Source organism: Embiotoca jacksoni, unplaced genomic scaffold (assembly GCF_022577435.1).
Source record: "Embiotoca jacksoni isolate LCO1_2020_lvr unplaced genomic scaffold, fEmbJac1.0.p SCAF_19, whole genome shotgun sequence".
Classification (NCBI taxonomy): domain Eukaryota; kingdom Metazoa; phylum Chordata; class Actinopteri; family Embiotocidae; genus Embiotoca; species Embiotoca jacksoni.
The window spans coordinates 7,261,870-7,275,226 of NW_027185329.1; the positions used below are offsets into that span (position 1 = coordinate 7,261,870).

Below are 13,357 nucleotides of genomic sequence, written 5' to 3' on the forward strand. Positions count from 1 at the left end.
TGGTTTAGGCTTTATGATGTCCTGAAGTACAGATTAGAAACAGTTTTTTATTTTTGTTGTTGCCATATAGGTGTCACACAAACATACAGTATGAATACAAGAACATTCACTATAGCTGTCAGCTGTTGGCAAGTGCTGGAAAAGGCCAGAAGATCAATCTGCCACCTTCAACCCATCCTGAAGAATGGCTCTGATACCACAGCACTGTTGTTAATCAAAATAACCTCCTTTACCTGAGACACTCTGCACCAGCGGGGTCACTGAGAACAGAAATTTATGGGAATAAAAAAAAAAAAAAAAAATCCAGAAAGACAAAACTCCCTCTTCTCCCATCTCCCTCTCCAATCAGCAGGGGCAGAGTGAGCAAGAATGTGAAAATGTAACGCCCCCGTGTCAATTTGAAAGTGAACCTCATAGGCCCATGTGCCCCTACACCTCTCTCCACCCCCCGCCCCCCTCTCAGGCAGCTCTGTTGCTTTGGTCCGGCTCTGAAGGCCGTTCTTATTACCGGCACAGAGCGCAGGTCAGAATGGCAAGCCGGCAGCATACTATTAAAGCCTAATGAAAGGAATCTCTGCAGGGTCTGAGGTCTGCAGCGGCCGGAGGAGCCTCTGCCTCTGCCCATTGTTCTTCTGCTCCTCTCCTCGCTGTTCTGTAGGGTTTTCTTTTGTGTTCCATCTCTAAATCTGGCTTCTTCGGCATCTCCCCTGTTTCTGTCTGTCACTGTCTTTGTCTCTTTCACTCATTTTTGTCTTTTCTTTTGTCTTGTTCTCCATTTTACTCACCCTAACTGCATTAGACTGGGTGTTGATGGTGTTTTCACTCTCATACATTTGTCAAGCTGCCTGTTAAATGAAGCTATGGATACACAGTTTAACACATTCTGTTTATTTCTCCTACGGAAATTGTAAGACAAGACGTAAGGCTTAAGTCTCCATTTCTTATTACAAGTTAATAATAATAAATAATACAATGTTAATAAATATACAATGACAGACATTTTACTGTAAATCAGTTGCTTTGTCAACATGTGGTCCCAGTTGACCACCTTTATAATCATACATGCAGTAATGACTGATAAGAAAATGTATTTGCTACATTGATCCCTGCCATAGAAATGTCTCCCTTTATGCCCCTTCAAAATAAAGGTCATGGATTAGGGTCATCTACAGAAGTGCAACCAAAAGAGCGTCCTGCTCGGGGCACGGAGATGTCCTGACATGAGGGATTTAATCATGGTTCACACTTTCTAAATGTTGTTTGTTTCCTGCAGTAGCTTTATGTTACTTAAAAGAAACCCACATTGGCATATGCTTTCTTACGAACTCAAACAGTAGGCTCGTGAGTGTAAGTCATGTCCTCCACATGTGGACTTTATCACTCTTTGTACTTTGTCACATGACCTCCTTCTCCGATGGTCATCCGTACTTTAACTTTTCACGCCACGAAACGTGACACGGTATCCGCTTGGGCCACTCTGCTGTACTCAGTGTGATATACTTTGGTATCAACACCTTTTTGTGGTCAAGCAATTCTGAAATATAAGATGAGTCTGCCAACTTTCCAGTGACCTCCATCCTCGTATTTATTTCCTCAGACTAGAAAATAATTGTATTGTTCAGGAAGATGCAGTGGCCTGGTAAACATTATTGGGAGAAAGTACTCTTATAGATTGTTTGATGCTTGTATGCATTGAATTAATATGCTGTTGTCCAGAACATGACAGTAGATTAATCTCTTGTGGCTTTTCCATATTTATTGGTTAAATCATTGATTTTACAATGTGTTTGAATGCAAAAAAAGTACGAGTGCAGGAGGCCGCAAAAAAAATCAAGAAAGTAGATTTTTGCCTTTTGTTCTGTTTGCCAGAGACGAACAAAACCTGCTCATTATGTCATAACTACTGCTGCCTTCATTTTATGATTATATTCATGTTTACATTAGAAACATGTAATTTGCTCTAGTTCATCAATCCACAGTATCTATCACTCTGTCGTTTCCCTTTTTTTCTGCCTCTCTCCCTGTCTTAATATACTGTATGTGCCTCTGTGTCTTGTCTCGTTCTCTCTCTTTCTTTTGTCACTATAGTATAGTATAACATCCATTGACCTTTCAGTATCTGGTGCAATTTGGAGCCCATTGAAGATACAGGAAATTGTTCAGGAAGTTTGTTGTTTACAGTATATTAGATCACAGAAGCACTCCTTGTTTGCAGTAAAAGTACTGATGATAGTCATCAGTTCAGCAGTCGTTTGGTGCCTTGAGTCATTTGTTTGTAACTTTGTGTTTTGTTTTTTAAAAAATAAATTTTAGGCAGTTTTAATGCACCAGCCTACCCAATCAAGGTTTCATACCATCATACATTTTTATTCTGCATTATTTATTTTTTCCTCTCTCTCTAAAACCAAGGCTCAGCTGTCCTTGTGCCTTTACACATTGCAAATGAATGCATATCCATGCAAATTCTTAAAAAAGAAAGGCTGAGAATTTGAATATTTTGCTTAAAGCTGCACCCAGGTCGACCCTGCCATTCGGCATTTGAAAGCAGTGTGTCCGTTTGAATACTGAGGATCTCTCTTTGTCATGTTCGCCAGAGGGGCTGGGTGAGCGAACCAGCACCGGCAGGATGGGCAGAGATCGGCTGGGTAGCTGCACACAGACAGACTAATTGGGAAAAGGGGGGCGAGAGAGGGGACGAGGGGTGTTGGTAAGGGTGAGGAAAAGGTGGGGTATGCAGGAAGGGGGGAATCTAAGATGACGACAGGGGGTGTAGGAGGGAGGTGATAGAGGATGGAGATTGGGGGATGGAGGGAAGGAGAGGGTAGGGAAGGAGGAGAGGAGGTGATGAAGGGGGCACGACAGCGTGCGGGAGGAAGAGGTGAAGGAAGGGTGAGTTTAGACACTGTGGTTTCCAGCGCTGATGTGTTAGTAGCCCTGCTGACTGTGTCATTATGCTGTTGAGGGCTGGCTGGATAACCAGAGTCCCTGCCTGCTGCAAACCACTGTAGCCTTATACCGTGTGTTTGACACGAGATGGCATCGCACAAACCAACTTTTTTTTGGTTATTAAATATTTAGACAAGAACTGGCCTCTCAACTTTTACCATACCAACAAAGCAAACACCCGCTCAGGCATGCAGTCGTACAGACATGCATTGTCTGAGATTACACATCCTGAGAGGCGTGGCTTTATTAATGAGAAGTATTTGTGAAGTCAACTGCTTATTGGATCAAAACAATTAACTAAAACAATTAGGAGTTAGAGGACTTTAATAGAGCTGTGAGCATTAACGATGTTCTATATCATACTGTAACTAAAAAAAAAAGAAAAAAAAAGACATTGTAATAATGGCAATATTTCAACATGTTAACATGCTGTCATATCGTTGCACTGAAAGACGGTACGGTGTCATTACATCAACAAGTCCCATGTAATGACTTTTTACTTACGCAGCAAGTTACCCTCGTTTTACGGTCAACCGCAACAACATGGCTAAAAACGATGGAGGCATTAGTTTCAGTATGTTTGTTCAGTATTTTGTCATATTTTTGAACATCGGGATATTTAATTCAGGGCAATATCGTCCACTCACAGTGAGCAGAAACCAGCCGTTTCGTAGATTCTATGTTTGTGTCACCAGGTGTATGAATTTCCAAATTCCTAAAGCTAAATTATTTTATAGGGATTAACTACTATGTGTGTGTGGTGACTGAAGGTAAAAATAGGCAGTTTCAACCAATACAAATATCTTAATTTAGGGTCAGTGGTCTAACATTTCTCTGATGCTTTCAAGCACATATTGTGGTCTTCTTCAAAAGATTTGTTTTGCGAGTTAGCCGAGTTGTTATAAGGGTAAGATTTATAAGGGTAGAATCATTCTTTGCTTTAATATGACTTCAAATGTTGCTTTATAGGTAATTAATCATGTGACCCAGGTACTTCTCGGACAACACAAACCTACACCCTGATGGCATATATTATTTGTCGTGAATTTGGAATAATGTTCTCTGTTTGTATTGAACAGTCTCCTGATAGTAGCTAAAATGTAATTGATTAAGTTTTAAATATTGTGACCCTTTTCTCCCAATAATTCAATAAAGGGCCGAATCCTCACTATTTTGAATTTCCACACATCAGATATTTTGCGCTGTGATGTTAATGGTGTTGGTGTTCAAATGGGAAGTTAAAACTTTCTCCTTTTCTGTTGTCAACCTGTTGAAATAAGACAGTAATTGAAGACTGGTTTGATGTCCTTGATGACTTGTGCACATGAGCTGACCATGTGTGATACACTGCTCCAGAGGTGCGCAGATATTAAGTATAACATGTTGTTTTAGATGTTTGGCTACGTTTTACTACCTTCCCAGCTTTAATTGATTTCCATTCATTTCCATATGGCACAAAAAAAAAAAATCCTCTTCCAGAGCCCCGTTTTGAGTTCAGTAATCCATCACAGTGAACATCTTGTCTGCATTTTTTTGAGTCGTGCTAATACACCACAGACTTTTCAAATCAGTCTGCACGAACAAATTGGTTTCCAGGAAATACTAAATTAAAAAGGCTGAAAGCAGACATGATGGTCACTGGAATGGATTATACAGTGAAAAACAGAAATCTAAAACAGTACAACATACTTTTTAAAACAGCTGACTCTAATGTAAAAGTAATATCTAAACTGCAGTAATGGGCTAACACATGCAAAAACACTGATTCTTGTCCTTTTAAAGTCTGCTTCTAATATGGGTATACCAGTGTTACATTTACAAATTTCTCTGCCACCTGTCTCCATTCCTCCTAAACCTACACTCTGTCCAGAGGGCTCTGGGGGCCAGGCTGCACCGAACTAGGCTGAGTCACACTGGATAGCTAGCAACATTGATCTGGCTGCAGTAGCCATGGGAATATAAAGCAGGGTATGGGCTTAAAGTCTTGAGCCCCCCTAGGGAGGAGTCCTCGCTGCATAGGGAGAGGAGCATGAACTGAGCTGCTTCTTATTCCCTTCCTTCTTTCCTCCCTCTTTATGCTGTGATGTCCATCCCTCTCCATCTCTCCCTTCCTTGTGACATTCCCTTGTGTCAGTCTCTCTGCTGCCTCTGTCGTTCTCTCCTGCTCTTTTTTTTTTTTTTTTTTTTGTGGTGTATTTTTTTTTTCTCCCCTTTTACGCCGTCCTCAAACCTTCCTTCTTTTCATCCACATTTCGTTACAACACTGCTCTGCCTCTCTCTATTTGCAAACATATGGGAAAGTGAATATTGCTCATGAAGTTCACACCCAAAATGAAACACCATGGCTGATGCTGAGTTTAACATTTTAATCTGTTTATAAAATGCATTTTTGTAAGTGGTTACCATCATCCTGCCTGCTTGCTGTGATCTTTTGAAGCTGGTTTTTCCCTTTTTTAAATTTTTTTTTTATTGATGGTGAGCGGCCAAGAGAGGAGGCACATTCATGCGCGTGTTAGAGACAGTCAAACCTAGCCCACACAGTGCGATCTGTCACGTGTCAAATCCCTCCAGCACCTGGTGTAATGCTTAACCATATATAGCCTATCCCACCACAAAGGAATTGGGTTAGAGCAGGAATAAACGTGAAGTTTAGGCCTGTTTTTTTAAGAGTAGAAACGCAAGAGTGTCGCCCTGTGCTGCAAAGTTTGTTGCTCTTCCCTGTTGTACCGTGCTATTCTGTGGGGGCGCAGTGCAAAGCTGCACAGGGCTACTGTGTGCTGTTGTAGTGTTGTGGTGCAGTGATAGCAGGATCGTCCGCTGGGGGAACCCACAGCATTCTGTCTCGCTGAGTGATACCCCTGTCTCCACTCACGATAAACAGCGCGCGCACGCACGCACGCACGCACGCACGCACGCACGCACACACACACACACACACACACACACACCAGTGTCTGCCAAGCCCAGCCTAGCAGCAGATTCACCCCCCCAACCCCCTCGCAAAGCTGCAAATATATTAGCTGCCTCTTTTTCTTTTGTCTTGGGAAAATAGCAAGCAGGGGGAGTGTGTGTGTGTGTGTGTGTGCTTACTGTAGTAAGAAGCTGTGGAAGAACACCCCCTTTGTGCCATACGTGTTTAGATCTCCCTGTGGTATAGGGCCCAGTCATGGGAGGAGAGCTGCAGATGCCTATGATTTACCAGTAATACAGGTATGATGTAGGACTGACAGATGAGGAAAAGAAGTTGAAAAAAGAAGAGTCGAAAATCACATACAAGCAGTCTGTCTCTTTGGTTAAAGGAATATTGGAACAGTAACATTGTTGGGTTCAGTGGAAAGGGTCATATCACCCATGCAAAATGGGAACAAAAAATTGCTGACTTGCGTCTAGTGGTATCCAGCACATTGTATGTGTAACAACTTCCTAAAAACAATAGACTGAATGGAAGCTTGACAGGGGAATCTGTAGACTGCCCTGAGTAATGGGGTCATTGATTCCAGTTCATCATTTTTCTTATGAAATGTAATTTTTCAATTACCTTTTAAAATAAAAATTAAATCCATTCACCTTCATGGTACTGGGATGGAGGCAGAAATCTGTCCACCAAAACTATGGGCATGGTTTACCACTAAGTAAAGCTATACTGAAAAATGATCCATGGCGACAGCTAGTCGTTTATGATCACATAAAGTACATGTAAGGGAGTGCTCCGGTCTTGATCAATTCTTTCAAATTTAAGTGATCCTTGTTAAAATGTTTAAGGGTTGTTTCATAGATACATATGTTGGTTAATATTTTGATTGTATTTTGGTAACTTAGTATCAGCTTCAAAAATTCAATGTGTTGAGCTTTATCAGTAAGACAAGAAATATATTTTTTTGTAACTTGGTTGAATTGAACCTTTAACGAAAAGTTTTACATTTATCCCATCACCCCCATCTCCATCCCATAATCATAAACGAGTGGTTTTATGTAAATATATTAGAGCTGAAATGACATTTATTCATCTATTGACAAGTGAAATCAGAAACTATATTTTCCAAAAAAATATGAAAAAACCTTTACAGGTACTATTTTCCCATGTGAGATTTTTATTGCTCTTTGCTTTATTTCATTTTAAACTGAATATCTTTAGGTTTACATTTGTGTGGGTCAGACAGGACAAACATTTTTAGAATCCCACCTCAGGCAAAAACAGGGAATTGATTGAGAATATAATCAACATATTAATCAATAATGAATGGTAATTTGCAGCCCTAAAAATGCATCACTAAAAATGTAAATATGCTTCTAATTTGGAAGTGAAAGAAAAAGGCAGATCTTATCTGTATTCAAAAACTCTCACAAGCCTGAGGCGTCCAGTCTGTTTAATGGCTAAAGACAGCAGTTAAGAGATGTCTGTGTACTGTATAGCATCAGTATACCCGAGGTGCACAGACTGATGCTGAGGACGTGTGTGTGTGTGTGTGTGTGTATATGTATGTATGTATGCGTGTGTATATATATATATATATATATATATATATATACATATATATATATATATATATATATAGAACACGTCTGCTGTTTCTACGCCACATTATACGCACACATAAAACACATCACTTCCCTTCACTGGTCCTGTATGAGATCAGAGTCTCTGCAACCCCTCAACTGTCACTCAAACGCAGATACCTGATGTGGGCGGGGCTGTGACAACTCTGAAATCTGGCAAGTCAAATGTTTTTATTTGCAGGGAAATGTGTGTGTCTGTTTGGGTTTGTGTGCCATATGCAGTGCGCCAGGGAGGGCTCTCTGGAACATATTGGTGTGCGTACATAGTGGTTAATAATAGTAGCATACGCATACAGCGATGGCAGCTCTGATGTGTGTGACAGTCTTACAGCCGCACACGCCAAGACACAGTCTCTCTCTCTCTCGCACACACACACACACACACACACACACACACACACACACACACACACACACACACACACACACACACACTCCCACTGCTGAGACAGAGACCTCCTCTGCCACGGAGCCCTGCGTCTTTGTTGAGTTCTCAAATTTATCACAGATCCTGATAAGTAAAAACAACCACTTCCTACCCACCCCCCACCCCCCGCCTCGCCTCGCCTCCAGCCCCTCCCTCATGCTCCATATGTGGGCACATACAAACATATAGCCCAGTCAAACTCAGCCACCCACTCGCACACAGACGCACACATACAAATGTACAGGCTTAACCACCCTCAGACTGAATGAACAAAGTCCTTGAAGCAGGCAGGCACTCGCATGCCTCATACACTCAAATGCACAAATACATATGACACACACACCCCTTCTGTCATAGCTTGTTGTTGCTGTTGCGTGCTCGTCTGCGGTGATGTTTGTGTTGTGCTGGGGTGGCAGATTTAAGTTTTGATGAGGCGGGGTGGGGGGAGGGGATCAGTGACTGCTCCCTGCGGTGAGGTCTTAGCAACAGTAGACAGCAGCAGCGGAAGACACCCAACCTGTCGTCCGGATCAGTCTCTGGGGGGGGGGGGGGGGTGGTGACGGAGACAGGCAGAGAAATAGAGGAGCTGCAGCATCACTCAAAGCTCGGACGTGTCCAATCAGAAAGAAGACCTTGGGCTCAGTGGCCGAGCTTGGCAGGCGAACGAAAGGGAAATAGTGAGACAGTGAGAGAGGCCAGAGCGTAGCACAGAGCCACCCAGTCCCTGGGATTAGTCTCTGAGCTTGGCAGAGCCTGGCCAGGGCTGAGAGAGAGGTAGCAGAAAGACAGACGGCGAAAAAGGTTCTGGTGCCCGGTGGCTGTTCTGGGCCAGGTTAGTAGCCAGAGAGATGAGGAGACGGAGCGACAGACAGAGCGGGGACCCGGTGCTCGGTGGCTGTGTGGCTGGTCTGGAGTGGCTCACCCATATGGTGCTCCGCTCTGTTCCTGCTCCCTGTCTAAATCCATATGCCGCTGGTGGAAAGGTGCCCCCCGCCCCCCCTCTCCCACCTCGCTTCAAGAGCATGCAGACCCTCACACCCACCTCCCCCCCCGCCCCCCCCCCCCAACCCACGAGGGAGGTGTTGTGAGGTAAAGCCCTGAAGGCTTGTACACCCCCTCCCCTCCCTCCCTACCTCTTAACCCCACAGAGCTGCTTAGCCCATTGTCACTACAATCTGCCACCATAGCCTTGGTGTTGTGTCCCCCCTCTCTCTCTCTCACCCTGTTTTTCTCTTTCTTTCTCTCTCTCTCCCTTCATCCTTTCATCTCCCTTTGGCACCTGATAATCGATGAACTTATTAACTGCTAATTATTCAAGCTGTGGAGCAAGTATCCCTCCCTATCCTCGGAAAAAGGGGAACCTTTCCACTCTGTTCTGCCAAATGAAGTGGTTTATATTGCCCATTCATTTGGATTAAGTGCGTTTAGGCTGCAGTGTTTGGGATGTGAAGACTTTGTCGGATTGCTATCAGTGGCATTTAGCATTAATCCCCATTTTGTTCTGCCAGTTGATAGCACCCACTTAGTGGAAGCCCAAGAGATTTTCATATCGAAACTCAGTTGTTAATGGTTTTATCTGTGACGTGTGTGTGCATGTCTAAAAAGATGTGTGTCTTTCTCTGTTCTGTTTTCTCAGGAAGTCCTTCAGACGATACCAAAGTTCTGCTTTCCCTTTGACGTGGAAAGGTACGATTCCTCTCCCTCTCCGCTTCCTTGTTTTTTTTTGCAGTGCAGCTCACTTTCGCCACATAAAACACACACACATACACACACACGCAGTGCACACTGATCTGTTATCCCACCTAAAGAGAGACACGTTAATTAAAAAGATAAAATGGATCATGTATTTAATGCTTCACACCGTTGCTATAATGAACGATAAATCACCATCACTCATTGATATTGTCACATGCCAATACACTGACTCAAAAGGTAATGATGAGTGTGTTTGTTATTGTGCTCATGTCCACATCGGTGTGATTGCAAGTGGCCTTTCAAGTCTTAAACCTTAACGAAGCTGCCATTTTCCTTCATACAATTTTCACTGTAAAAACAACACGGCTGTTAACAAAATATCTCCAAAAATATAAATGCTGTGAAGGTGATGACACGTTAATGATGAAGATGATGATACCAACAAGTTCCATTAACGATGATGCCGGCGAGGTCATCAGTGACAGGCCGACGTGATGTGTTGTGCATGTTTATGAGTGCGAGTGTGTGAAAGCGTGCAGAATCTAAGGAAGTGTGTTTCCACACATAGCTCAGGTCCAATCAGGCCAGCAGTCTCTGAGAAGTGCCGGGCTCTTATATTCAGCATGGAAAGTGACATGTTAAAATTCCCGTTGTAAAGACAGAGAATATAGAGAGATAGAGAATATAGAGAGATAGAGAATATAGAGAGATAGAGAGCGGGAGGGGTAGAGCTCTACAGTCTTTTACTGAAGCTGAGCTGCTGCCATCTAGTGGTGTCGGCATGTACTGAGCTTTATTGGAATTTACCTTGGGGTTAGATAAGCTTACAGTTTCTGTAAGAGTCCAACTTTAAATACATGACATTAGATTTGGACCTTGATTTGGGATTTTGGTGAGATTTTGTCTGAGAACGAGAGTTTGTTTGTGATCCAGCTAAATCTAACTGTGTTTTTGATTTGTTTGCGTTTTCGATTTGCATGATTTCATGGTTTTACTGCAGCTTGTTTTAAACACTTGATTGTTCAGCCTTTATGTGAATATTTGTGAGTGTGTACAACACATGTTTCTCATGTCCTCTTCCAGGGTTTCCCGGAGTCAGGTGGGGCAGAATTTCACCTTTGTGCTGACCGACATCGACGGCAAACAGAGGTTTGGTTTCTGTCGACTCACCCAAGGCTGCCGGGTCTGCATATGTCTGCTCAGGTAACACACACGTTCCCCTAAATCTTGTTTTACTTTTTCGGTGAAATTCGTACACCCACGTACATATACTCTGTATTATTCTTTCCAAATCATTTTATCCTATTAAACTGACAATTGACTCTTTAGCACTGGTTGTCATTACACTTGGTAATTTTTTCAAAGAATCAACATACCCAATTTCCATAAATTAACAAATGTCAAAATAAAGACAACTGGATGTGCTAAAAGAAGGTCTGCTGCACTTCACAATTACCAACATATCCTTTCACATTTTACTTCTTGAATCTAAATCAAGAGAATATGTGTGAAAAGACTTGTTTAAACACCACTGTCTTTATTTACTACTTCAAATAACCAAGACTTGGTCTGTTTTGCCCTTTTTCAATTTATCTATGGATCACTCTCAAGAGATTTTTTTTTTTTTTTTTTTTTTTTTTAAATATCTGCATTTATTTATCAAGTGTGATGGAAAAAAAATTAATTCACCAGATCTTAAAAGTGAACACAGATTTTTGAGACAGCATTTTCATTCATTCTCACACTTCAGACTGAGCTGCTCCATGCCAGAATAACAAATTTATATTCTCATCTGCCCACACAAATATGTTACTAATGTGCCTATTATTATCCAAAAGTTGAGCAGTTTTTGATATTTCATAGGTGTATTTCTCCTATCACAGCGCACATAAATGAGGACACCCAGCCCAGGAAAATTGCATTTTCTTCGCGTAATTACTCTCCAACAAAGGCTATTATCATTTAATTCCCATGTAATTGCATGTTGATACAATGTTTTTACAGATGTAATTACTTAAAGAAGAAGCACTCCAGAGATAATCTCAATGGACAGACTCGTACACTTTAAAATAAACTGAGGAAAAAGTGCAAAATAAATAAATTTGTAATTAATGTATTCAGCAGTTTAACAATAAACTGGAAAAGGAGCACAAAGCCTTTTTCTCTGTTAGTGTAAAGCAGCACTCCTGTAAGTCTCGCCTGTGTGTGTGTGTGTGTGTGTGTGTGTGTGTGTGTGTGTGTGTGTGTGTGTGTGTTGCTGTTGATGGACAGTCATGGGTTTGTCACTGCCCTGATGAGCTGCTGTGAACAACAGTGTCCCACCTCCCCACACCACCCACCCTTCCCGGCCAGCTTCCATGGGCTTTGTTTTTCTTTTCTCTCCCTCTTGCTCTGTCTCTCTCTCTGTCTCTCCCTCTCTTTTCTCCTCGTTATTCGGCTACTGCCACAGTGCGACAGCAAAGACGCTTGCCCCATAATTATGCATGAAGCTTCGCTGCCAATTAGCAGAGGCTCCCCTGTCCCTCTCGCTGAGTTAGACATGCTAATTCATTTGACATATGATGTATAAAATTCATTATGCATTCTGAGTAGTTTGCATGGCTTGCTTCATTTATAAAAAAATAACGTATAGAAAGTTTTTTTTTTGTGTTTTTTTTTTTGTTATTTAAGATTGTTCGCGTGCTCCCAAGTTACATTTTTCTCTCCTGATCTTTTTCCTTTTTCTTAAAAAAAAATAAATAAATTATCTTTTCCCAACGCGGTGGAGCTATTTAAGATAAGTGAAAATATTCAAAAGCATAAAAATTTTTATCTCATGGGAAATGTGAGGAATGGGTAAATTAAGTTATTCTATTCAAGGTCCTTGGTCAAAAGTTTATTGCCTTTGTTTATTATTTTTCAAGCTGTTTCCATCCCAACAGATTAGTAATGTAAGACACTATTAAAGATATCACAACAGATTATCAACACAGAGAAACGGATAAAATACAGTTGATGTAGGTTGTTTATGTCAAACAAGTCATTGTTAGTTAAAATTTGCCTGGTTAAAATCTAAAGCAAGAAGGCCGCGGCCCGCTCGTTTATTTTCATTTAATCTATCATTTCCCAAGAATATAAAATGAAAGTAATTAAAACAGTTTGCGTCTGTGATTGTTGAAGTGCTGGGACCGTAAAATTGTCACCTCTGCTTACTGGAGGAAGTGCCTTAATGAGTAGGACAGTTTTATGTGGACAGCCCTTTGTAGTCTCGTTGCTTAAGTCGTGGCCAAAAGGACCACGCTCGCTTCGGGCAAGACCTCTCAAAGAAGAAACGCACACACGCACACAACAAGTAGAGCTGGTTGTATTTTCTTCTATCATTTCTCTCTCATACTTTGTCCCTCACATTTGAATGATTTCCTTTTGACCACGTGAGTAATTTGGAGATGATAAATGTGGATTTCCTCAGTTTTATGTAATGGCTTTAGGATCTACCTTAAGGATTGCATTGCTTTGTTTAGTTGTCGCTTAGTGGTTCGCTAGAGGACACTTCCTTCCCTGTACTTAACCCTTGACCCAAGAAAGTAAAGGTGTAATGCAATCTTCCACTGAGCCGTCTACAAAGTGTAGGATGACTTATGATTACAGGTGCCTGTGCATTAAAAAAGATTTAAGACTCATCGAAGAAACAGAAATTATTGTAATTAACACCTGACAGGTACTTTATGGCAGCAAAAAGTGTTCCAGTGTAAA

General features: G+C 41.7%; 1 protein-coding gene across 2 annotated transcripts in view; it reads left to right on the top strand.

The window, feature by feature from the left end:
* Positions 1–13,357, top strand: part of dennd1b (DENN/MADD domain containing 1B) — a 105,874-nt gene that overhangs the window by 31,104 nt on the left and 61,413 nt on the right. For both annotated transcript variants that reach the window (XM_069153282.1, XM_069153281.1), the window contains exons 4-5: positions 9,567–9,616; positions 10,709–10,828. In XM_069153282.1, coding sequence (XP_069009383.1) covers positions 9,567–9,616; positions 10,709–10,828 — 170 coding nt within the window. The remainder of the gene's footprint in view (positions 1–9,566; positions 9,617–10,708; positions 10,829–13,357) is intronic.